At 35.6% G+C, this 26,458-nt stretch overlaps 1 protein-coding gene and 1 long non-coding RNA gene across 6 annotated transcripts in view; one reads left to right on the top strand and one right to left on the bottom strand.

The window, feature by feature from the left end:
• Positions 1-26,458, top strand: part of LOC119074565 — a 68,147-nt gene that overhangs the window by 31,064 nt on the left and 10,625 nt on the right. For all 5 annotated transcript variants that reach the window (XM_037180789.1, XM_037180787.1, XM_037180786.1 and 2 more), the window contains exon 8: positions 19,902-20,032. In XM_037180789.1, the coding sequence (XP_037036684.1) occupies positions 19,902-20,032 (131 nt within the window). The remainder of the gene's footprint in view (positions 1-19,901; positions 20,033-26,458) is intronic.
• Positions 17,126-17,465, bottom strand: LOC119074740. Its single transcript, XR_005087242.1, has 2 exons — positions 17,300-17,465; positions 17,126-17,235 (listed from the first exon to the last, which is right to left on the bottom strand). It is a non-coding gene; the product is annotated as an uncharacterized LOC119074740 (long non-coding RNA).

Here is a 26,458-nt window from a genome sequence, read left to right on the forward strand (position 1 = left end):
TGCGTACGCTATTTTATTTGCGGAGAACAGGTATATCGAGATAAACCGATTTGTTTATTGAGAGATAAATGCGAGATTACCGTCGCCAGCCAAATAAACATATTATTTCATTCAATTGAATGTCTCTAACACTTCTGTTAATTCATTTCGATCACAATTCAACGGATTATTATTCTGTATTTATTGTCCTTCCACTTAATTGAACATAGACCCACGCAACATCGGTACAACATTAACCCATCAATCCACTTAAAATGATAAAAAAAGAGAATTTATTGTCAATGGATTGCAGAAAATATGAGCGAAGTTTATTTTTATTTCATATTTAATTGCCTTGTGGTTCGGCCGAAATTTACGAGAAATTAATTTCCTTACATCACCATGTCCGACAGATAAATGACTGATGATCCACCCTGCTGGGTAAATAGAAATTCCATTAATTTTCAATATCCGTCAAGGAGATTATTGTGTATTCACAACCAAAAGTGGTATTTATGATGGCAGAAGTTTGAAGTGGCATAATAAACATCAACAAACTGAAGCTATAAGTGTAAATATGACCAATAAATATTAATTCGCGTGAGGATTATATGAGTTGGAGAAATGTCGATCCAATCAAAATATTTTCAAGTAGTCAATGCAAGGGTTGAGGGCACGATGGATGATTCATGGATGTTCGTTGTCAATTAGCGACTCCCTTTTAATTTAAATTCAAATTGACGTTTTCCTATTATTAATTGCAATTTTGATGCAATCTAGTCGTATGATTTGGCTTTATGTGTAATGCAAATAATAAAAACTGTTTTATTACCTGTCCCATGCGAAAATTGACCATTACGTAGCAGTTTAATCTCTGAGAAAATGGTCCATTACATTCAGAATATTTTCGATTCTTTTTATTTGAATTCCTTTGTGATAGTCAACATTTGCATGGGCACACAATAAATCAGAATATATTGGATGCTGGTACGTGATTAATTCATACAGAAACAACTTTTTCATACTTGCAAACCACACGAGTGAGCAACTTCCTTTCCTGTTTTCCGACAAGAGAGTAGAGTTTGTGTATCCAAGCTGAGAGCGAAGGCAGTCACCGAAGATTGTTGTTCATAAAATACACCGATGAGTTTGCTGTTGTAATTGTAACTGTAATTGTTACCTCATGTAATGAACTAGGCCAGGGAATTAAGATATTCTCTTGTGATGTGGTTCTTTATCTTGCCATTCTGTTTGCACAAAAATGGAACACTTGAAAACAACAGTATAACTCGTTCGGATACTATAAACTCAATATTATTCCTTGAAAATGTTGTCACAACAATAATAAACTGTAGTAAAATCAACATTATTTCGACATACTTATACGAACAATGTTACGCGGAATGTGTTTTCAGTTTTCTCGTCCGAAAATTCAAATTTCAAATTAATTTTATATTTTAGTATTGGCTGCCGTCCAACTAACTAAGTAGCTTTTAAATAGTGTACCAACACAACAACCACATTAATTTCTTTTATGTTTCCGTTAAACTGCTGAGCTGGGAAACTTTTTATTGAAATTATAAAGCTTTGTTGGGAGATATAGCGGATAGTGTAGTTGATAGTACCTTTGATAAAATAGTTAAAAACAAACATGTTCAATGGCTAAGACATCTCGTTCTCCCTGTGACTACGACTCCACTCCACTCCACGTATTTAAAACGAAAGGTGCAGGTATTCTCTGCGCATTCAATTACGAAATGGACTTTATGGCTCCCGGCTTTCATACAAACCTTGCTTCTACGCTTTGATTCAATTCTTTTATGCTTGAGAATTTATTTCTATTCAATGTTTTACACAAAACATTTTTCTCAGATATTCCTCCGTTTATCCAGCAAAAGATATTTTCTTTCATGTCATAAAGTTCGTGACAGTTTCATGTCAAAATAAGTCTAAGTGCGTTGTTGTTATTATGTTATTATTGTTAATGAAATCGTATATTCTCTCCGTTAATATAAATTTAACCTTCCAATAATGATAACAACCGTAACCGTTCAGATATATATTAAATTCGTTAATGTATGGCATGCAAAAACGTCTAACTGAATTTATGTGATTATAGTCGGGCGTTATGTGGATCATAATTAAAGAGGCCATTAAAGTTGTTTGATTTATCTCTGATGTAATAATGTGTGAATATCGACAATGTGGATTCTGTTTTATAGTTGGATGTGGTTAGTCTCGCATGAACATGTTTCGTCTGAAACATACTGTAAATATTGCTTTCTTCTTCTTTATATATTGTCGTAAAATGTTTTCTGAGTGTATGAATAACGAAGTGTTTTTCAGGCACGTTTTGGCTGTTATACAATATGCCCAGCCTCGGAGTAATTTATCAAATTCAATTTTAGCCAGACGGGTGGTAACTGTTTTCCATCACTTACTGTTGTTAGGCATTGAATGAACTACACAAAGGTTTATTCAGAGAAATTTTCGGGCCAGACCACAAAGTATTTTTTTAAACGTCCTTGTGGTTTTGTTCAAATTTCAAATTGTTTACAAACGATAAAGTGGACGAAGTAAAAGTTTGAACTTTTCATAATTGGCGCGATGCTTTCAGTAGATGATGGTAATATAATAGAATTATACGTTTAGAATCCAAGCATGAACTTGAGGGTGACAAAAGTGTGTATTGATTTTATGAATGTACGATACGTTCGAGACAGTATTCCCTCTGAATAACTCTGGTTTGTCGTGATTAATCTTTGGTAAATCATCGGCTAAACATTGATTAATTAAGTTAATAAGAAAAGAGTGTGTACCCAAACGCATACTTCGAGATTTCAAGCTAAGAGATTTTACTTTTCATTAAACCTGAACAGACTTCAATCAATTTTCGTCTGTGTACAAACCTTATCTTATATCAAAGATAATAGCGTTCCCTAAGTCTCATGTTACCACAGATTCTACGAAATCATTTCCTTCTTTCGTTGCAATTTCATTTTAACGAACTGAAAAATTTCTTTCGACTTTTTCACTTTGAATAATCATCTTGAACCTGACGTCGACAGCAATCATCAATATTACCTTTCCTACACCCATTAACATACACGAAAAAGATGTCCTTCTCCTCAGCTGTTTGTCTCGTATCTCGTATCATTCAAACCTTTCAGATTTTATCATTTCCAACTTTTAATTACATTCGTGTGCTCTTATCGCTTTTTAATTTCACACAACCTAAAAACTCGTTTATTTCATTGTAAATTGTGATTGTAGCTTTGTTGCCAGTTCGCCAGGAAGTTGTTTTACGTTGTTGACGAAGTTAAATTAAAAAGTGTTGTTAATTGATTCTTTGGGAACAGAGCGACATTTTCGGTTCACGTAAAATTGGATTGTCGTTCATTTCATTTGAATGTGTCGCTAAGCGAATAGAATTAAATTTTGCTTTTAATTTTACATTTTCTCCACTTTCCTAAGTTATTCAATTAAGATGTAACGATGGCTACCCCTTTCCCAGGCTAACAAACTCAAGCTAATTCTCCACATTCAAATGGCAAATATTGCTCGACTAATGAAATTCGAACCACTTGTTACTTCTATGAACCACAAAAATCACTCAATTGCCATGTGGTAGGTGTCATGTGTTCTGTATGCATTTCGGTCGTGTCTCAAAGTGTGGGCTGGTGGGACCATTAACGACTGCGTATTATAATTAACTAAATTTATACAGAAAACCATTGTCATTCGCGGTATAAATTTACACAAAACAATAAAAACTGCTGAAATCGATATATAACCATTTACGGATTCTCATGAACTGTAGTACGTTGAGCCACTATGTATGAGAAATCTATGACGGCAAATTTGTTTATTTATTTAACTAATTAAATTGAATTTAAATTTTAAAAGCTTTGTGATAAGTGTGAAACGTATGCAGTTTGCGATTCATATTCATATCAAAACCTATCAAACACGAACACAATACTAAACAACACACTCACACCCTTTCCTTTCGGGCATTTTTCAAACAGTTGCAAAATAGTTATTTATCTACCAAGGTAGGTATGAAGGTATTTTTTCGCACTAGATGTCGATTGTCGATCCGAGGCGAAGCCGAGGTCGACAAGACGTCGTGTGCAAAAAAATACCGGCATACCTACCGTGGTAGAGACAACGTTTTTCGCAATTTCGGGCCAAAATCACCTTTCCAATGCAAAATATTACCAAAATTTCTACCAAACATTCACATGTAAACATGAATTCATTTGAACGATCAAGCAACCTGCACTATATACACATTGCAATGTGATGTGTGGAGACGCGCTAAATAAAATCAAGTAGTCAATGCTTAGTATGTACGCTTCAACAATACGTTCTGTATAATTGTGTGACTCTGTAGCCGAATGGCTATGGTCGTTGCTTGGTGTTTGGAAGAATTTTGGTGTTGGATGTTCAAATCCTGGTCTGTGCAAAGTTTTTATTTATAAAATTTAGTCTTTCTTAAAGGTACTGAGCTATGTAGCGTGCGAAAAAAATGTGAAAAAGCCCAAGTGCGAAAAAAAATAATCAAAAACGCACTGTGAAATAAATACCTTCAAAACGACATTAAATGGATGCATGGAAAGGTGATGATTATGGACCGGAATTGCGAAAATGTTAAAAAGAATGTTTGTTTCAATTCTACCATAGACTTGCGAATACAGGCAGAGCATAGGTTTGCAAAATCAATTGCCAAACTACAAATGTTGTTCTCATTGTGGTAAAGAACTGATTTTCACATTTTGATGTAATAGATTTCTGACTCGATTCATTTTCTGTTTTGAAATACCAAATCCATTTTATATTGGTCTTGAAGTACTAAATTAAATTGAATGTACGCGTTGTACAAAGTTATCGTTGCGCCGCTCTTCAACATAAACAAAAATAATTTAAATCTGGAACATGTTTGACGTTAAAAGTTTGTAGCGTTTAGCTTCCACATTTTAGCTTAATCCTAGTAGAACAACGCTCTCTTCTCTTCCCTCTACATGACTTACCAAGTCTCTAACTTTAAAACTCAATGTCACATCAGCAAGATTTTCTTTTATTCCGCATGATATGTCCCATTCAAATGAATTTCTTCAGGTTATGAAATTGTGAAGGTATTTGCTTTGTGTGTTGGAAAATTCTTTTCGTTGTTATAATGTACAAGGGTTTTATACAAACAATTCTTAAGAAAAGCTCGCGACAGATATGCTCTTTACTATGGGATTTTTTTTCCTTCGTTGAACCCTTATGTAAATATGCATGGTTTTCGTTGTATATGTACAATTCGTCATTCGTCACAAACAGATAACATCGGTATTCAAACGTAATGGTCATGAAAATCAAAATAATAGATCGCCTTGAAGACAAACATCTTCATCAAACCTTTGCTGAGGTAGAAAAAAAAGTGCGTTGCCTTTTGAACAAAGGTCTAGCACTATCAAAGCCCAGACAAAGACGGGAAGCATGCGCCGGTCGTCTTTCGATAATGTTATTGTTCATGTTTTTTTTCGGCAAGCTGTAACACATTTTTCCACTTTCCATTTCCAAAAAGGAAAAATGAAAACATAAATTGAGATAATATTTATGATGGAGTGGATCGAGTGGATTTATTGAATTTGAAACTTTTATATGTTCGTTCGATGGTAAATATTTGAGAGAGATTTTATTTTCATTGATCCGATAGAATTTCATTGTTTACGGTTTATGAGCTTTCATCTAGATTAACAAACAAGAAGTTAATCTTTTTACATTGCCGAGTTATGAACGACCTTTAAAACTTTTACGATCTTTTATTTCGATACAAACATTAAACGTTACAACCAAGACCTGTTTTTCTATTTTCCCAGTTTTTCCTAAGTTTTCTTTCATTTTCCCAGATTTTTTTTGATATTACCAAAAAATGATCCTGTGAAAATTTGGGAAATCTAGGAAAATTCGGAAAACCTCACGAAAATATGGGAAAACGTTGTCACAAAAACATTCACTGAATGAAACACATTAAGACACATAAAAAAGCTTAGGCTTTGAAATAATAGTACATTTCGTACCTAGGACTAGAAGTCTTTTTTAGTGTGTGAGAAGTTTCCAGACAGAGCCGAAGGCGAGGTCTGGAATTGAATACGCTAAAAACGACTTTTAGTCCGTGGTGCGAATAGTATTTATCATATTGGACAGAGAAAAAGTGCGACAAAGTCGCACTTTTCGGGTCCTAGGTATGAAAAATTAATTTTCAAGCAAGTTGGTATTTAGATGATGGTTCAGTTGGTGATGTTCTTTCAGTGGTGATGGAAGATATTAGGAAAGTGTTAGACTTTTGTGCATTATCAGGTTTGCCACTGAATGCGAAGAAGTGTGAGGTTTTTTTTGTTAACGCTTCTGAAGGGGATAAGGCTAATATGTATGCTGAGATATCAGCTTTGTTGCCAGGGATAAAGGAAGTTGATGAGTCCTCCCTTGAGATTTTAGGTTCGCCGATTTTTGAGTCAGGGTTAGAGAGGATGTTTTCTTCTAAGATTGAAGAAATAAAGGTGATGTGCGAACGTTTGAAGTTGATGGATGTCCATCCGGCTTTGTGCGTTTTTAGGAAGTCTTTAGGAAGCTGTAGGTTTAACTATTTGTTGCGTACTTCTAAGGCATTTTCTCTGAGTGCTTGTTTGAAGAATGTAGATGAAGTTTTTCGTTCGACGCGACGCTTGAGGCGATTACTAATGTTAGGCTGTTAGATTTTTCTTGGGATCAGGCTACCCTGCCGTTAGCTCACGGTGGATTAGGTATTCGGAAAGTTGGGGAATTGGCGCTTCCTGCGTATCTGTCGTCTGTATATTCGACGTCCAGTCTGTCTGATGAGATTTTGAGTAGGTTTAATATTAAGGTGGTCGATGATAGTATTTTGGGATTAGTAAGTTCGATTCCTAGTGAATTTGTTCCAGGTAGTGATGATGAGAGGAAGGTACAGAGGAATTGGGACTCTCCGTTGGTCAATAGCAAGTTTAGTGGGATGTTTGAATCTGGTGAATCTGTTGATCGTGCGAGACTGCTTGCGTCATCTACTAAAGAATCTTCAAAGTGGCTGCAAGTTGTCCCGTCGAGTCAGCTAGGTTTGTTATTAGATAACAATGCTGCGAGAATTGCTGTTGGTCTGCGCTTAGGATCCCAATTATGCGAGGAGTATAGGTGTGCCTGTGGTGAGTTAGTTAAAAAGGACGGTTTGCATGGATTATCATGCAAGCTTAAGACAGGGATAACGCCGCGACATGATTCTGTAAACAGAGAGTTTTCTCATGCTTTTTCTGCCGCAGATTTTCCAACTTTGTTACAGCCACCAGGAATTTCTAGAGATGACGGTAAAAGACCTGATGGTATGACTCTAATTCCGTGGAGTCATGGTAAATCTCTTTTATGGGATGTGACAGTGCGTGATACGTTGGCTCCTTCATACATTGGTGAAACTTCTAAAAAAGCACGCTCAGTTGCAGAAAAAGCGGAGAGATTAAAGCATAATCATTATAGAAAACTTAAAGAAAATTATTTATTCACCCCGCTTGCTTTTGAATCTTTAGGTTGCATGGGCCCAGAAACAAAGAAATTTGTCACGAAATTAGGATCTTTGATGAAAAAAGCATCAGGGGAAAAGCGTTCAACAGATTATTTGTTGCAAAGAATTTCAATTGCTATTCAAAGAGGAAACGCAGCACAACATTTCAATTCGTCTGACATTTACGAGGGAAATGATTCACTGGGGGTTGTGAAATGTAATGGAAAAAAATTGTTCGGAGAAGGACCAGCTCGTATGTCCCATTGTATCTTCCTTTTCCTTCTCAAAACTACAGTCAGTTCTTGGGTATATTAAACTAAAACCTCTTCCTGAAATAGTCAATTTCTAGATAAACAGAGCCTGTGTGCATATGCATACCAATCCGAAAAAATGCCTCATTGATTTAATGAACGGTTTTTGGCTGAGTACACTTTACGACACTGTTTGAAACATTTACCGAACACAAGCATGTAATAGCTATTTGTGCCACTGAGAATTGAAATACGACGGATTTCCATATCGATAACTAGATTGAAATGTCCAAAATTTCCACACCAGTTTGATGGGATATTTCAACACTCAAAGCAGTGTTGATATGGAATTTATATGAGTTATTACAGCATTCGTTTTATAAAATGCAAAACAATGTGATCGATCAAAATTATGATTTTTTGGGTATTTGTCTATTTCAATTCTCGGTTGGCAAAAAGCATGATGTGTTACACGTATTGTAATGTGATTTTTTCAGCACACGACCCAATTAGCCGAATGCTGAAAAAATCAACATACTATTAACTGACGCATGCTAAAATTTTTTTAGCGAATGAGAGGTTTCCAGCTAGAGTCGGAGGCGAGTGCTAGAATTAAATTCGCTAAAAAAGCCTTTAGCATAAGTTAGGAACAACGTTTTTCCTAAACGATGTTGGAAATAAGCGACGAAGTCGCGATATTTCAACACTAGTTAGGAAAAATAACTTAATTGCTTGTAAGTAATTATTTTGGCTTGTGTGATTACTCCACTCTCCTCCGACTCGTTCCGCAAAGCTCATACTTGCCAAAACAACCAACTTACAAGCAAGGACGTAATATACTATTTCGTGTTGGTTAGTGTAATGATATAGCTGACGCCTGGAATTATTTAAACGACCCACAAAACTTTGTTATTCTTCAGGAATAAAGCAATGTGAAAGTTGTTTTCCATTTGACCTGTTTTTCATAGCGATTTTCGTAAAAGAAAATTGCGAAAAGAACGCAAAAATGTTAATGTTCGCAGATGTTCACAGTATCAATCAATCATTTTCGTTGAGTATCAAGTTTATTTAAAAACGTTTTAAACTACAAGTTTAATTCTTTACTTTCCATTTAACGAAGCGATAAATTCATCCATCAAAGTCCGATATGATACTCACCAAACGAATTATTCTTTTTAATCACAAGACATGAATCAAAACACAAAAGCTCGCATCCGATTTTATTCTCCGTTCTCTCACCAACACTCACCAAGCAGTTCAAATCTGCTTTTCCAACAGAATTTTTATTTTGTATATGATTCACTTTCGAGTTTTAGATTTTCGTTCAGTACGAAACGGGTTGTCGTATCGAATAGTGATTGTTTTGACTGTGTCATTAAAACCGTGATTTTTCATCATACATGGTACGGAATGTGTTTTGTATACAAGTGAAATGTGTTTTAAGTAAAAGAACATGTAAAGCAAATGAGTCCTTTTCTTCGTCCTCGTTATGCAACCGTTTCAAATGAAAATTGAATGAGATTTTGAGTGAGAAACGTTGTGATAAAATATCGTAACAGAGATAAAATAAATGCATCGAGAACGATGCACTCGAAATGGGTCAAAAAGGTCATGGCAAGGGGTTTGATGCTATTCAAAAACGTGAAGAATGTTAAAGTTTAGAGAACTTGTTATGGCATCGGTTTGATACGGATTGCATCATAAAATGCTTTAAATGGTTCTCATACTCCCATGCTTGAAATGGGATCGTCAAATTTTTTTTATCGCTTACATTGTGAGATTATACATTCAAATTAGGTATTACGGCGAAGTTTGACTAGAAAATTTAATCAGTTTCGTATTCGCGAAGAGTTTTATTTCAAGAAGATAATGTTCGTGCTTGTCAAAACCGATTTATTTAGGATGCAGATTAAATTTCACTTTCGATTCAACGATGGGAATAATTTCAATGTTAATCACAAAAGTGGTCAGCAGCACAGTTCATTCAACGTTTAGTTTATAACGATGTATCGATGTATTCAAAGTCAGAAACGAATGCAGAGACGATAAAATAAATAATTAATAGAAATAAGTAAATGTTTATTCAGTCACATTGCAGCGCGTATACTATTGGAAATGAATAAATTGATTCGGTTAAATAAAAACGAAGAAAAAAAAACTTGAATGACCTTACACTTTGTAATATCTTAAATTTTTACACATACACGTAAGAGCTACAATGTCCATATTTTGTTAAAAGTTAGCTGCTCGTTCGTATATTTGCTGACACTCTGCTCGAGGTTTAACTTTCTCAGCAACTGTTGATTTTAGTTAATTAATGTAGCCACTCGTTATAGATGGTGTGCTGGTTAGGGTGAATCAATTTTAACAACTTGAAAATCTACACCCACCCAGATTGCAGAGACTAATCACTAATTGCATCGTTTCTTTTTCATTTCCAACCACGTTTGAGTGCCGCACAGAACCTAGAACTCCTGTCAACGCAACGCTAGATTCTTGAATGATATATCCCCCAATGTTTTTCTAGCGTATACAAAAAGTACAATCCTATTATAACTACACAAGGTCAAGAGGGGTGCACAAATCTTTCACCAACTTTAGATGGTTTGTCGAAGCAAAGTTCGCAATACCCCGAAAGTTCGTTCAATATGCTGTGTCATACTCAAAAGTAATTGGAATAAAGAAAGTGCAGGTAGATTAGTCGCAATCAATGATTGGAGCTGGGCGTGGATGTTCAAGTTGATGAAAATCGATCCACCCTAGTGCTAGTATTTTGGACTACAGTCTAGAACATAAAACATCTAAAAGAGTATTTTTCGTATCAAGACAGGAAATGACGATTTTTTCAGCACCAGTCCTAAGTGCTGAACAAATCCATTTCCTGTCGAGGTACGAACAACGTTTTCTGCACCAGACAACTGAAATAGATCTCTTTGTTTGGTGAAACTGATGACGGAAACGTGAGGAATGGTGGGGAAAAGTGTGCAAACTAATTGAAACCAACTTCACAATTTCACATAGTAATGAATAAGTGAGTGCGTCCAATTCTTTGAAATGAATGTAAATGAACTAAATATGTAAAATGGAACTTAACAAAAACAAAATTCTGAATTTTCGAGAAAAATATTTTCTTCAAGTTGATTTCTCACACTATCTGTTTATAAAATTTGGTGTCACCCGCCTTCGTGGTTATCTTAAACTGTTCTTTCAGAACTTTGCAATGAACTGCAGAGAATACATTTCCGGATGAATTTTTGTATGGCCAGTAGAAAATGTACTAGATTTCTGACAGTTCTTTGCTGAGATCCCTATTAAATTTGTTCAATGTTTTTGAATGAATTTTTCCATGACCATTTGCATGGAAAAAATTCATTCAAAACCTTCACAATCATGGTAAACTGTGTCGTATTTCAGTTGTGCGGTGCACAAAATTAAAATTAGATGTTGCATAATGAGACTGACTCTTCGAAAGCTCAAAATGGCGGTGCAAAACAAAATGTCCAATTCAAAACAAAAAATCAATTTTCGTACAGCATCGACTTTGTACATCTAAAAAAAAACTCAGTAACTTTAAGCTTGTGCTTCTTCGAATACACGCTAAAAGGTTGACCGATTCGAATGTGATAAATCCCTAAGCTCTCCATTACTTGGAAACACTTCTGAATCCGATTACAATTTCCACTCAAACAATTCAAAATACCTTCAAATGGCGCCACTCATTTTTCTTCCCATAATAGAACTCCACTTACCCAGCTAATCGTACCGACGAAATGCCTCCTTTTGGGAATTCTCTTTCACGTTCACAATTCAATTTTGTGTTCTCAACAACATGAATATTATATGCCATTGAAGGGATGACGGTCAAGAATGCATTTATCACTCACTTTATTTTTTACATAACAAAGACAATTCCCTGATCTTGACACCGTGTACATACACATGGTAAATCGTGGAAAAATAATTTCTCTTCACTGACTGCATGCTTGATGTATGAAAGAATGTGTAAATAACTTCTTATATCGACAGTGCGAAACCGCAAGTGGGACGATAATTCCACTAACCACGTATGAAACATGTACAATTCAATGCAAAGCTCAGTAGAAAGTGTTTGTGGAAGCTCATGATTATAGTCCTTGTCTTGTCATCTCTCTCTTGTTACGTAAATAAATATGACGCTCCAGTTGTAGCGTATAATGAATATGATTCCATTCCACCTCCTTCGCACTTTATGTCCATTTATTTCCGTCGTTGTAAAGTTATCGTATCGGAGAAGAGTATTATAAAAATTCAATAAAAATAATTGTATTGCCACTCAGCAAATTAAGTTGAATTGTAAAGCGTTTCGATAACAGTACCCATCCTTTTTTTGTATATAGTTGAAATATGCTCCTTTTGAGCGGGGCAATAATTGATATAATTTAACTTATAAGTACAATCGATCGTTCGGTAATTGCTTAGAATTCGTGTCACGTCCGTAATTTATTACATAGCATGTTCGTTCGTAGGAAGGTGGAAGATATCGAAGAAAAATGTGTCATATTTCTTGGTCTGTGGATTGTGAATTTGAATCCTCCGGAGTGATTTATTCAAAGGAATGTCCTTCCAAGATTTCGTTTCACTTCTTACATAAAGCAATTTTCCCATTTCCATTCCATTTCTCTGGAGAATTTTCCAATTGATTTTTCCTTTGACATGCTAACTGTTTTATCAAAACATTATAACATCGACAAAACATCAGAAATGGGTGAACCAAGAAATAATTTCCATTTGCATTTCTGTCTAATAATATCGTCTATTTAAATGAAAAGACACGTACGACATTGTTGTTTCTGGTCACACCCATAATGAATTACAATTTGCAAACGACGATAAAAACAACGACTTTCGAAGTCATAATAATTGGCTTTTGAACGTCGTCATAGATGTTCGCTGAATATACAACACTTAAATTGAAATGTTCTTTCCACACCACAGAAAATTGACGAAAATTAACTTTGGCCGGCCATTAATTTTACGCGGCATATTAAAATCATTGATAATCAAATCGACTGCGAGTGGTAGGGTACCCAATTTGCCTAATATCATACAACAATCCAAGTGATGTTCTAACGATCCATAATTCAATTCTAATTTAACTTTTATGTTAATGAGGTGGTTACACAGCTAAATATTAACCAATTTTACAACAATCGACACAAATGGTAGCTAAGAATTCAGCAAGTAAATGCCAAATGGCACTAAGTTCTAAAGCGGCTAATATTGTTTTACCATTTTTAATTTGCTAACGAAATCTCTTGTAATGAATGCTTCTTTCATTTTGTTGCTTCACCTCGTATACTCAGTAATCGGTTAATCTTATTACTCTGAACATTTTACCAGTCAGTACTGTGTGTTGGTTATTGGTCTACATGCTACCAAAACGTTGGAAGACAGATTATATGGGAACCTTGAACCGACATTAAAATATGCCTTTACCAACGTTTATCTTACCAAGTTCACTTTTCATGTCCGTGTACCATCTTTGCGAATTTTAAATTCATTTTAAAATATTTTACTTGCCAAAACAGCAAAACACCTACAAGTACAAGACACATGCTACCTAAGCTCCATACATTTTGTTGTTGTTCTCTTCAGTCTCACATTCCCAATTTATATTACACGTAAGGTGTTTGAACCTTAACGAAATTGAATCGAATTACATCATTCGAAACTTTCAGTTCAAGGCTAAGAGTTTCGGTAACACTCTTGTAAGCATATCATTTTCCAATGAATTTAATTCAATTCATTTCGAGAGTCAGCTTCGTACAACAAAAATACGAATCGAGATGGCAATAGAGAATGGAAAATATGTCCAACATTGTTGTACAGTACTGAGTACATGTACGTAGAACCGTGCGATTAACATATTGCCCGTGGCATTTGTCAATTATGAATTCATCACGAGCACAGAGATTTTCTCGATTAGATTTAAAAAAAAACATTTTGTTACTGGAATAGATAAAGTTTCGCTTGCAAAAGAAATGTTTTTTGAACGGAAACGACAGCTTTTCTCGTTCGTTTTCCACAAAATTACATTTTTCAACATTTGAATGCACTTACAATCGCTAAGTAGTGTCAAAAGTCGAAGCTAAATTTACATTTTATCTGTGCGACGAAACGTTGTGTACTGCACAGTATGGCATGCAGTTGTTCCTCGACTGGAAACATTGAAAATGTATTCTGTGAACAACTTACAACAAATAAGCGAATCCGTTTCCAATTGATTCGGTTCCATTAAAAGTTCAATGGACGTTGGGTAAATCAAATTTTGATTGCTTTTTCATTACGATTCGATAAAAAGTTCTTAAAAAGAAATTGCGATCATCAATCAAAATGAGATGTGTTTTTGGATTCGATTTTTTGTTCAAATTTGTTTCGGATGTTAAAACGATAAACTAATCTAGGCACTCGTTTATTGTCGAACCGAAACGGTTCACAATTCGCGAACATTTAATTCAACAACATTTCCAGTGTTTTGCATGTTTAGTAGGTACGACGGGTATGACATGAATTTAAATCAAAGCGAGGTTTTGTCAAATCGTCAAGTTATTTAAAATGAATAACTAACACATCCGCTGGTTGCTATAAACCTCGCTGTAAACTAAACCTGATAAAATCGCCTGAACTAACACGTTTCAATCGTAATTATTTTTCGAATAGTTATAGTTGCGGTTTTGTTCGAGTGTTTGTTTAGTATGAACTGGTAACGAGTCTAAGTACATACCGGTGGTGGTACATTGCCGGGCTCTAGGTCAAACTAAAAACTAATGTCTCGTTGTGTTTCCTACCCGGCTATTACTATAAACTGTCGACAGTTTACATTTTCTTCGAAGGACACAAGTGGACATAAAATCCAACTTACAATTCTTGCTTTCCAGGCATCGATTTTTCGTAAGGGGACGTAATTGTTACAGTCATTAAGTTTTTTCTCTCTTGAAAATAGAGACACGAAAGTTTTTCTTGGATGATGTCAATAATCATCATCAGCAAAACAGCACATGGACCGTTGAATATTACGTCGACCATTATATGGCAATGGCTTGTAACAGACAAAACCTTTGTTTCGAATAGTAAATCGACTGGAAATGTTTAGGAATGGGAAAACATTCGGAAAAACTGACATAAATATGGTGAATGTGAAAAGCACAGCAATTATTACAAGAATATTTCCGTAGTTCAGATTCAAATTGTTCAATTCAGAGCTCAGCAAATAGTTCTATGGATTCAGACTGTGTTTCAACAACTACTTCCTCAACACTCCTCTATCATACTTAAACCCACGCAGGTTATATCACAAAATATTGTTCGTTTCGGTTAAATACAATTTTTTTTTTTCGGAATTTTCTCTGTCTGCCAAAACCGATTGACACAGAAAACGGAAATAAAGAAAACGAACGAAAAATAATCGAGAAAATGTTTGGTTATTTGAATAATGAATTCAAATTTCTACATCCTTAATATTCGTGCGACATAATAACAAGACAAACAAATTTGTCTATTTTGGGAATTTAAATCTAATATTATAAGCACAATATAGCCACATAATACACAGCTTGCACACAAAGCACATCGTGTGTATTTTGACTGAAAAATTGAAATTTTTAATAGAATAATCTAGTACATACGTAATGGCCCAGCAATTTGCATCGTCAGATGTATTCATACAATTAAATATTTTAGCTGGATCGTTTACTCAGTTTTTCAAACATACCGATATGTTTAGAATTACTAGACGTGGAATAAAATTAATTGAATATTCAACACCGCAAACATAAGATTACCGAAAAACGAGTAGAGAATGTAGCAGACACTGCGACGCGAGCCCCGTACATGCCTGTATAACGCCTATATTACGTACGTAACCCAAGTTTACCTATTCAAAACCCTACTGTGTCTATTGTACTGTGTCTATTGTATGCGTAGCCCTAGAGCGACACATGTAATTTTTGCAAAAAGACCTCATCTTATAGATACAAAAAAAGACACACAAGGCGACGATTCTCGTATTTTCGTAACTCCAAATATTCGTAACTTGACAGTTGCGTGTATAATTTCCCAAAAGAACTGTCAGTTACAAATTCTTAAAGTTACTGACTTATGAGAATCGAGACCCAGGGCTCTAATTCGCGAAAGTTAAAGAAATCTACTAGATTTATGTGTAAAGAAAAAGACTTAGTAGCATCTCAAGCCACCCTAACTCACGATCCTCTCACTCGATTTCCTGGATTGGTATCACCAATACCTACCATTCGCCGTTTCATTTAAATTTAAATAAATTTACTCGGAAATTCTTAAAACGGAGATGATGGCTCTGTGGTTACGGCTAGTTCCGTTAAAATGGTTCGGATTTGATTCCGGTGTCAGACAATTCCAATTTTATGGCGATTATATAGCATTTGTACTGTCGTAAATCTAACTCAAAGGCTTCATAACTTGGGTAGTTGCAGTGTGTTTGGTTGCTGCAACGGTGTACACTGAATCACGTAACAAAAATACGATGAATTTATGTTCATATGCGTAGCCTACATTTAGGCAAGATATCAGTTAACTCAACACGTAAGGGATAATGCTCGAGCAGGCACTTTAGGCACGCCGGAAAGTGCTAAGGGGGTCGAGGAATACCTCCAAATAAATTTCTAAAAATCAAAAGTCAAATTTTTGATTTTTAGAAATTTATTTGGAGGTATTCCTCGACTCCCTTAGAACTTTCCGGTGTGCCTAAAGTTGACAAGTCACAATAACCGGAAACGTGTTAATTAACTTATCTCCTTCGAATTGATTTATGTCGTTTTGATGTTTTTTTGTAATTAACTTAACTTTCAAAAACTGAATTAATAGTACATTACTTACCAAAGGGGAAAATGATGGAAATGGTACTTCTTGTGTGAAATTTACCGATCGAGTCGTGGCTGAGGTCCTTAAGTTTTTGAATAAAATGCCTTACTTGTCAATGGGGAAAATGATGGAAATGGTACTTCTTGTGTGAAATTTACCGATCTAGGCGTAGGTGCAATCGGTAAACACACAATAAGTACCATTTCCATCATTTGCCCCATTGACAAGTAAAGTTATTAATGTAATTTATATAGAACTTATCATATGGTAAGTGTGTCCTATGGTGTCTATGGTGCCAATGGTGCCGATGAACTATAAAATCAATTCTTGTGCAGTCGTCGTAGAATAATGAAATGAAATATCAGTCGTAACAGCCCCCAAAACTTTGTACGGGACTAAAAAAAATTGTTTGACGACGTGACATGTTCTTCAAAAATAGTGTTACTTACGTACACTACCTACCCATTATCTCTATTTTTCGACTATAACGTTGATACCAGTTGACTACATCTGCAATGTTTAATTTCCATTATTGTTTGAAAGCATCATCGGTATTACAAAAATAGTTCTTCACTGAAAAACGTAAAGTAAATTCCATTAAAAAACCTGAAACAGAATCACTTTATTAATTTCCTACTCGCTATTATGAGTCTATGACAGTGTGTAGTAGTTCCACATTTATCAATTACAACAACCAATAATATAATTACAGTGGTGCATCTAGAGTGTTATTTGTTCATGTGTTCGAAATTGATATGAAACTGAAAAACAATACGAAAATATTGTGAGGTGAACGTTATAACATACAGATAGACATTCTGTTCGATATATATTCATAATAAAAAAATAATGAGTGTTGAGTTGATAATATAGGCATACAGCCAACAATACTGTGTTTAACTATACACGAAAAGTAAAATATAAAAAAAAACGAAGAAGGAAAAAACAACGAATTAATAACAATTGCGGTGTGTCAGATAAGAACAGAAAGATGCATGGTATTCAGCATTTGTTTCGCCAGCACGCAGTTGAAAAGCAAATGAGTGCTGATAGCTGGTCGAACGGCAGTAGTCACAACAGTCATGTTCCGATAGCAGATGAGTATACCAGTTTGAGAAACGATAGTATTGAATCCGAAAGTGATTCGTCGGTGACGTCAAAATCTCCAAACAATTGGAATCAAGGTGAGTTGTTGACTGTATGGTAATTGCGTTGAATAGGTCTTTTTTTTCAGTTTTGTTTTTTGTTTAATTATTCGTTCACAAGAATTTAGATTTCCCAAATAGATAGCAGGAGCCGAAACGAAAATTATTATTTTTCGAAGACCTCCGTTGTTTGAATTTCGTTTTCACACCGTTAACTGTTTATTATCGGTATTAATCTGGTCGTAATCTTTTTGCTCTTAAATATTGACAGCCCTAGATAATAGCCGAATCAAAACAAGATAACCCTCATAATGAACCAGATGCTTTAACTAGTTCGGTGTGTTATTATTTCGCATTATCTTTTGTTTGGTTGCAAGAGCACTTGAACCGGTGCTTATCTATTGTGTTCCTATCCTAACAGATTACGTGAATTATTTAATTTTTAAACGAGACCTGACAAACCGAACTAGGTAACAAAAATAGTCGTCGGTCCCGTGCATTGGATTGAACTCGAGATTTTGTTGGCTGCAAGTTTGATTATTGTTTTGCATATTTTCGAGGATATTTTGTGATCCGATCAGTTCGGTATTAATTTACAGTTTAGAATCGATTGAAGCTTAATATTCTCGTTTAAACTAATTTCGTTTTCGGCTGGACGTTCCTGTCATCCATTAAAATCAGAAGTCAACCAGGAAATATAAAAGTTCAGTGATTTCAGTGATAAGACGTTAGTCTAAGAAAAAACTTTTCGTTTTCAAGAATGTGACGCAAATGGAACTTTATCAAATGTCTCGGGCCCCCCTTAAGATAAGCGGTCTGGCATGTGAAGCCAAATTTACATATCTAATCAGTTCGAATGTGTTGTCCAAAAAAGTTATCGGCAAATTTTCTTTCAATAAAAGCGGCAGTTTGTTCGTTCATTTCGTGCTTCAACCGATTTTTCGGAAATATTTCTAGTCAAGGTCTTCCAGTCTAAATTGTAGATAGGGAAATGGTACCATATCTGAATGTTATGCCAGTCGTTTGAACATTTTAATAAAATAAAAATCAAAAAGGTGGACGCTCAAAAACATTGTTTCCATTTTACAGACACTATTCTCGAGGAAATAATGAGTAGCGCCAGAGCCGTTCCCGATCCGAAAAGTCAATCCATAAACAACAATTACATTAGTCGAAATTCGCCATGCACAGTTAATCTAGGTCGGAGTCCCAATGAAAACTACTACAACAGTTTTATGAAACGGACAACGCCACGTAAGAGCGTTGATCGATGTGGCAGTCCATCATTATCTGGTTATCCCAGCGTAAGTGAATCTATTTTCTTCATTTCCCATTTTGTCGATTGCTTAACCCATTTCTTCCGATTGAAACAGGGTGTTCGTAGAGGTTCGCTTGACTATTACGGATCACCGCCATCGAACGGCTATTTTCCTCATGATCTCGACGACATATACGAATACAAAACCGATCATCAATATTTTACGCACACCGGTAATTACCACCAACCGAAATCACTTGATCGAACACCTTTGAATTCCGATGCTCATCGTCATAATTTTTTCCACCGAACACCAGCAGCTAGATCTCTTGACGAACATAATTCACACAATACGCGTCACATCGACAAAAGCCGTTTCGATAATTCGTCGTTCATCCGAAGTCTAAATGATTCCGACACCAACATCAATCAATCGCCAAAAGAAAAATCTTCCAAATCGTCGTTGCACGGTATGATCAAGCATATCGGCAAAAAGGCACACATTTGGCCGAGGAAGCGGCACGAATCCACTTGCAGCATGACAGCGAATGGGGGAGCAACGACACCGACGAATGAGGTGCCGGATAATTTTCGGTCACGATCGAAAAGTTTGGACGTCAACTACGGTCATCGAATATTGAATGACTGCGATGCAACGTATAAGATTTATGACAGTATCCTTAGGGAAGGTAATTTTGATAGATTTACGTTTGACTGGTTAATATGAACACGACAACCATTTTATATGTTATGCTTAACACTCTGTGGAGCTTAAACGGCTCTGCAGTTCAACATTTATTGATGAAACTTACACCGGTCATTGTTTATTTCATTAGGTGCTCATATGCGAAGAGCCTCAGCTGAATTGGAGAAACGACGAGCTTCATTAGGTGCAACTCGCGGCTTACGAGCAGACGGTACTTTAGATCCCTATCATGCAGCCATATTATTCAGAGATTCAAGAGGGGTAAGTGAAAGTTGACATTATTATACGTTACTGGTCTGATTGTGTTATCCATCCACGACTGTTTGTACTGCCACGGTTGTAACCTTTTAACTGAGAAAACATTTGTGATGACGTAATTTAACGCACTTCAAGGAAAAGTGATCCTAGTGGTCAGCTGCAGAAAGTACCCTATTTTACATGAAAATTGTTTTACATTTGTGTGACACACTGTCAAGTTTCAGTACTCTATTTAGAGTACCACTCATGCTTGAAGTGCGTTGCGTAATTCTACAAATTACAAAAAATCTCAAATCCAGCAAGGAAGGTAAAGTTTTCGCTAGAAATATCCAGGCTTCATGATTGAAAAACTTTAAATTTGCATCGAACTCATTACATACCCGGGTTTCAGTGCTCATGTGAAATTTGAAAATCGAGAAGCAAAGTTTATTCAAACTCAAATTGAGTAGAAGAAATTTCTTATCGAATCGACAGGCATTGAAGTGAACTGAATATCAACCGATTTTTCCTTCACATGATAACAGTTTGCCATAACAAAACGAACGTTCGAACGAAATTTAGTGAAGAAATCAGGTGCGCCGTAAGATACATTCATTTCGATGCAGAACTTTTTTTTTTGTTACAAAATACACTAAAGACACGTTCTTCCGAAATGAATTTGTATATAGACAATATGAGTAGGTAATTCATAATGGTGCAAGTAGAAGCACTATATAGCGACTGTATACGCCGAACACAAATTGTTTATTTCATTATTAAATAAATAAGAATTGCTGGGTGACGTCAACCCGCCATGCGGCCAGATACTCGGTTGTTCAACGAAAGTAAATTCGTCAAATTTGTTTTTAATTTAAATTCTTGTCACTAGTTTCATTATGATAATCCGATACTATCAGCTACGCAATAAAATCGACAATTTTCAAACTATAATCACCACTCGTCACCGGCAACAACAACGTTGAATTTATGCACATTTTCCAGCCAATTAATTCGCGTAAATGTGTGCACACATTTAGCAAACCGTATAGATTGAAGTGATGTTAAGTACATTCGACACTAATGTTCCAATTAAGTCAACCAGCTGGGTTATTTGAATAACCCAACCCGATTCTAATTTCGCCCGTTTTCCTTTCATTCCATCGATGTACACATTTTAAATTGCATTTTATTGCATTGAACGTACGATTGATGTGCGAAGGTTGTTTACCATGTGAATGATATAAAACGTACAAAAAACAGAATTAATTGCTTCACTGAGGGAGCAATAGAGTGGTTCACAAACCAATTACTTTAAAGTTCTATTTAGATTTCAATTGTTTGAGTAGCTTCACAAAGGATGACTTAACTTTAGCACAGTGTTTAGCACTATTGTTAACTGTGCCTAGCACAATATGCCATTAAATTTACATCAACGGTTTGAATTTAAAATTTTGCGATTCGTTAAACTTTAAAGTTTCAACATGATTGAACTGTGCACACGCTGGTATAATAAATTGGTTTGAATTTTTGCTATGTGTTTTCGCGAAAAAAAAAGCTCGACGGTATCACGACTGTTGTTGTCGTATAAATTCACGCGTGTCGGTCAAGTTTGTTTGTATGTTATAATATGTAACACACCAAGTAACACACTGCTGATGGGATTTCTTAATCGTATGCAAAATGTCTAGTTGATGTAGGTAATTGTGGGTGAGCGATCGGTCTTGCCGGTATGGAAACGTAAAGGTAATGCAAACCTTTTCCTTCAGTGGATCACATAAAATACCTTACATTGAGGTGAGTTTGGGTGACGTATTATACTTATGATTTCAATAGAAGAAGTGGAATGTGGTGACCACCTGGAAGAAGGGGCCAGACGTGTCGACTTCCATTTGAAGCGGGTGTGGCGAGTTTCCCTTTAGGTTATATTATTTTAATGTTTAGAAAACAAAGCTTCTGGAATATGAATGTTAAACTATCGAATAAGGTATCGAAGACGCGAGCAGAGTGTGCAACATTTTTTGCATTTATTTTGGGCGAAAAGTAGAACAGTCAACACTTTCAGAGTTATTTGGGCGGAAAGTAGGTCAGTGAACACTTTCAGTGTATTTTGGGTGAAAATTAGATCAGTCACTTTGGGCGAAAAGTCAGTCAACACTTTCAGGGTATTTTAGGAGTAGATCACAATTCACAATATCAATAAAAAAGAAGTGCTGACCAACTCATTTTGCGCACTTTATAAGATGGGAATAATCAGAACATTTTTTTTTGTCGTCGTTCACATAGTCGTGTCAATCAATCAATTTAAACCGGAGAATCTAAGACCGAAAGAATCTTTCTTGCTGCAAGATTCTGTGAGTTCAATTTTTCTTGGTCAGTGAATCTTGAGCAACACTTTCATCTCGGGTTGCTTGTACCGACCGGTTTGTCCGGTATATTTACAGGGAAGAAAAATGGGGACAAGTACTTCAAATTTTGTTGAATCAGAAATTGGATGGGTGTCGGTGCTTACATTTTGGAAACATCTGTTATCTGTAACGATGACACAAATAAGCGATGAGCTCAGGCCGACGTTCTCTTATGTAGAAAAATGTGTTGTCTAACAAACAAATGTAAAAGATTTCCTATCAAACACTAAGGTGATGCTTTAAACAAAAAAAGTAAGAGATTCGACTGAAATATCTTGATATGCTTGCCCGTTGCTGAATTTTTTTTTTTGGTAAAAAGTTTGTGACCTGCGATGTCTCTCATATTTGACACGAAAAAAACAACATTCCATGTATGTGTCGTCGTAAAGCTGCGGCTTTATTATACAGAGCAAAAACAAAAAAACCTTCAAAACGACCTTCAACTTTTAAAATTCATCCGAGAGACCCCAATTACTAAATGGTATCAGAATGCAACCAATATAGGTACTCATTAATATTTCCTTCAACATGCCCGATCGCGGACAATTAATTGAATCGACATAACCCACAGTCACAAGTGATACATAAATTTCATTCACGTTAAACAGTTATTATACACACACACACACCTCATTGCTGATGAACCAAATGTATAATCTTTAAGTTATGTGGATTCATAATACGCTAATAGCCATACAGCATTACGTAACATTTGTTTATTGACCTTACAATGCACGAACAGGGAGAGTAAAGCATTTTTCACATATCAAAATCCAAGTTTATTCTACTTATAAAACTGCTTCGGGCAGCTATAATAATAAACAACAACAACGACATTTCCAAACAATGTTTATTTATGTCTTTCGCATACACGTGCATTGCAATTGATTTTGTATGTTTAATATCTCGAAAAGATATCTGTGTTTTGATGTCTGTCGGTGTTGTTAGCGCATAAATTAAATTTTTAACTTTATCGGCAGCCAAACAAAGTTCAAAATTGATTGAGGTTTTAACACAAAATTATTATCGCGAGACAGTTTGTCCATTCGTAAATCATTATTGTGTCAAATGCATTACCTACAATGGATCCACCAAACTTATCGTCACCTTCAGTTACCTGTAACTTATTTAAAAAAGAAAAAAAAAAGAGTCAAACAACAATTTTACATGAAAAGAGTTCGTTCTTATCTTTGCAAAGTTACATTTTTGGTTTTTGCTTTGCTATCAACAACATTTTTGTTTACATTTGAAAGAAAAAAAATAATTTTGTGTTAAAAACAGTCGTTAACTCTTTGCGGACGGTATTTTCTGCGAGACATTTCTGCTGAACACTCAACTTTTTACTTCGAACGAATGGAAAAATGTTTTCATTACATTTTCACGCGATCCACGTCCACGTCCATACACAATTTTTAAGTTCGTTTCGTCAATAAAAGAAAACAATCCACTGTACAGTTAATGTCAACCAAATTTGTGTCCCTAGTGGCGTGTTTTACCAGCTGGTACTCTCATACTAAAACACTATCTATACGCCAATCTACAGGTTTCATGGGAACACCCACTAGAGTTACAGTAGTAAAACCAATTAAGCGGAAGAGCGCAGTAGCAGTTTAATTTTTAAACAGCTAAATCAAACTCAGACACAGTTTCTATTGACATTGCCTCCGTTTCAGTCATGGTAATCATTGTCAGTAACCTGCTTTGATATTTTCGTCGTCTTTATCAATGAATAGTAATGTGCATTGATTTTTCTATTAATAGCGTTCTACAACAAGCAAACTACTTTAAGGTAGAATAGTTGAAGGACAGATTTGTATGCCAAACCATTTTAAGGAAATAATGACTCTTCATTTCGCATCTTTTAGGTGGAAATGTTTACAAATACTTCCAACCTACTAAAATACTCTTGGAAAGCTAACTTGAACACATATGCTCGGGTGACACCTGACATATTAAAACTGAGTTGTTCCTAAGACGTGGACTATTTTCTATGAAAGTGTAACCAAGAATCCAATGAAATGGTTGCTGGTGTTACCTGACTAACTGTCCTGCAGTCTTGGTTTTTGCATCTTTTTTATCTTTTTATCAAATTTTGATGACGCGAATCGTCCAGCTTTTTCCTCTTTCCAGCATGTGGAAGTCATTATTGCATGACCCCTGCGATTGTCTACTTCATAATTTATTGTAGTTAAGAATGACGTATTTGGCGCTAAAATCATCAATCACTTGAAGGTAACAAGATTACCGTAAAATCCAAGATTTAATCGAGGTTGACATGTGCAATCATCAGTGCTGGACACTAGTTCAAGTTCAACAATTTAATTGGTTCGCTATTCGTATTTGATTGACAATGTTCTGTGCGAAATGAAATGCGAAGCATAATGTTCTCGTTTACCTCAATCATTTCATACATGAAAGCGTTAACAGAAAAAGCTATCCAGCTAAATTAATACATCGTGCCCATGTATAAGTGTTAAACAATCGTATGTATCGTGATTTGCGTAACCTGACTGCGAGTCATATTTTATGTATGATTTTTAGTAGTAATTCATTCAGTCGTTCGCGAACGTGTCAGATGTTTTTTTTTTAACGAATTTTAATTTCGCTGTCGATATCTTTTGCTTTGTGATTCCTGTTTACATGTCTGTACTCGGTGCGGCATTTAATTTCAGTTTCTTGCGCATTTGTTTGTTTGGTGCTTATCATTTTTCGTGTTCGGTCTTGTATTTAAGGCGATGATCAAATAAAAAAATTTCGTTAAAGTGTTGGCCCGTAAATATCAAGTGAAACGGACAGTAAAGTTGTTTTTTTGTTTTGTGTTCGGAACGAATTGAGGATAGAGTCAAAAATGTTCCGTCGTTATTCGTTACTGGACTCATCGCCACCCAGCGCTTCTGTGTCCATTACTCCACATCGGCCCAGACGTCGTCGTCACCAGTCTGTGACGCACGAAATAGCATCTTCGGCACCGATTTTAACGAAACCTCCGTCGCCAAAGAATGTTCTCAAACCTGCAAATTCGTTGGTATTGATAACGAATAAAATTTCGCATGCGACCTCACCGTCCTGGTACGCAAGATGGGGTTCATCGCTGAGGAAAAATCTGTTACGAAGAGGTCTATCTGTTAGTACATTGATTAGCCTATAATCCGTATTCAATTCCAATTTATAAAGTAAACATTGATCAAGCAAGAGGCATTCCACGCGAATGTCCGACGGATAACACTTTCGGGAATGACTACCTACCGAACCAGATACGCTAAGAAAGATTTTTAAGGTATTGATCGGGCTGTAGCTGTTTACTCATACCTTACACACTCTTTCGAAGTTCCATAGCTAGTTCGACATGTATGCTTGTTCAACTCAAAGTGTTACGGGTGTGAATTTTGCGTGGAATGACTCTCAAGTATTCATTTATTACGATTATTTTTCGTGTTATAATAATGTCTGGCAATGTGCCAAAAAACACAATTTGTTTGTACATTTTTTGCCTCTGGGATTTCGTATACGATTTCAAATGAAATATTTTGCTGCATTTTATCCAGTTGTTTGTTTCTGTGATGTGTCGAACGGCTAGATGTTCTCGCATTATTTTGATGAATATTTTATTGGAACTTGATGTTGATATTGATTCACATTATATCTGCGCATAAATAACTGGAAACTAGCTACACAACGCAGTTAATTCATAATTTAATGTCATTCGTGCTGTTTCTGATGGCATGCAAAGTGCACATTATCTTAGCGTTGTGTTAGACAGAATACATTCATACAAAACAAAGTGCTGCAGCGTTAAGTCAAAGCATCCTATACCTTTTTGGGTCTTTGCCTTTAAAAAGCCTTTGAGAGCTTTAAGCTTCTTTTGTGTTCCAAATGTTGCACTTTTCCAATAGCATCTAAATGAAACTCAAAGCTTTCGAAAGCTCTCCCTAGAACACAAACAATGCGATACAGTCTAACACGTCAGAGTGCGTGCCTGATTCCAAATTTTTGTTTTGACTATCGTGAATTTGCTACTCCACAGCATCCGCTCTCCACAGGTCAA

Source organism: Bradysia coprophila, unplaced genomic scaffold, assembly GCF_014529535.1.
Source record: "Bradysia coprophila strain Holo2 unplaced genomic scaffold, BU_Bcop_v1 contig_151, whole genome shotgun sequence".
NCBI lineage: Eukaryota > Metazoa > Arthropoda > Insecta > Diptera > Sciaridae > Bradysia > Bradysia coprophila.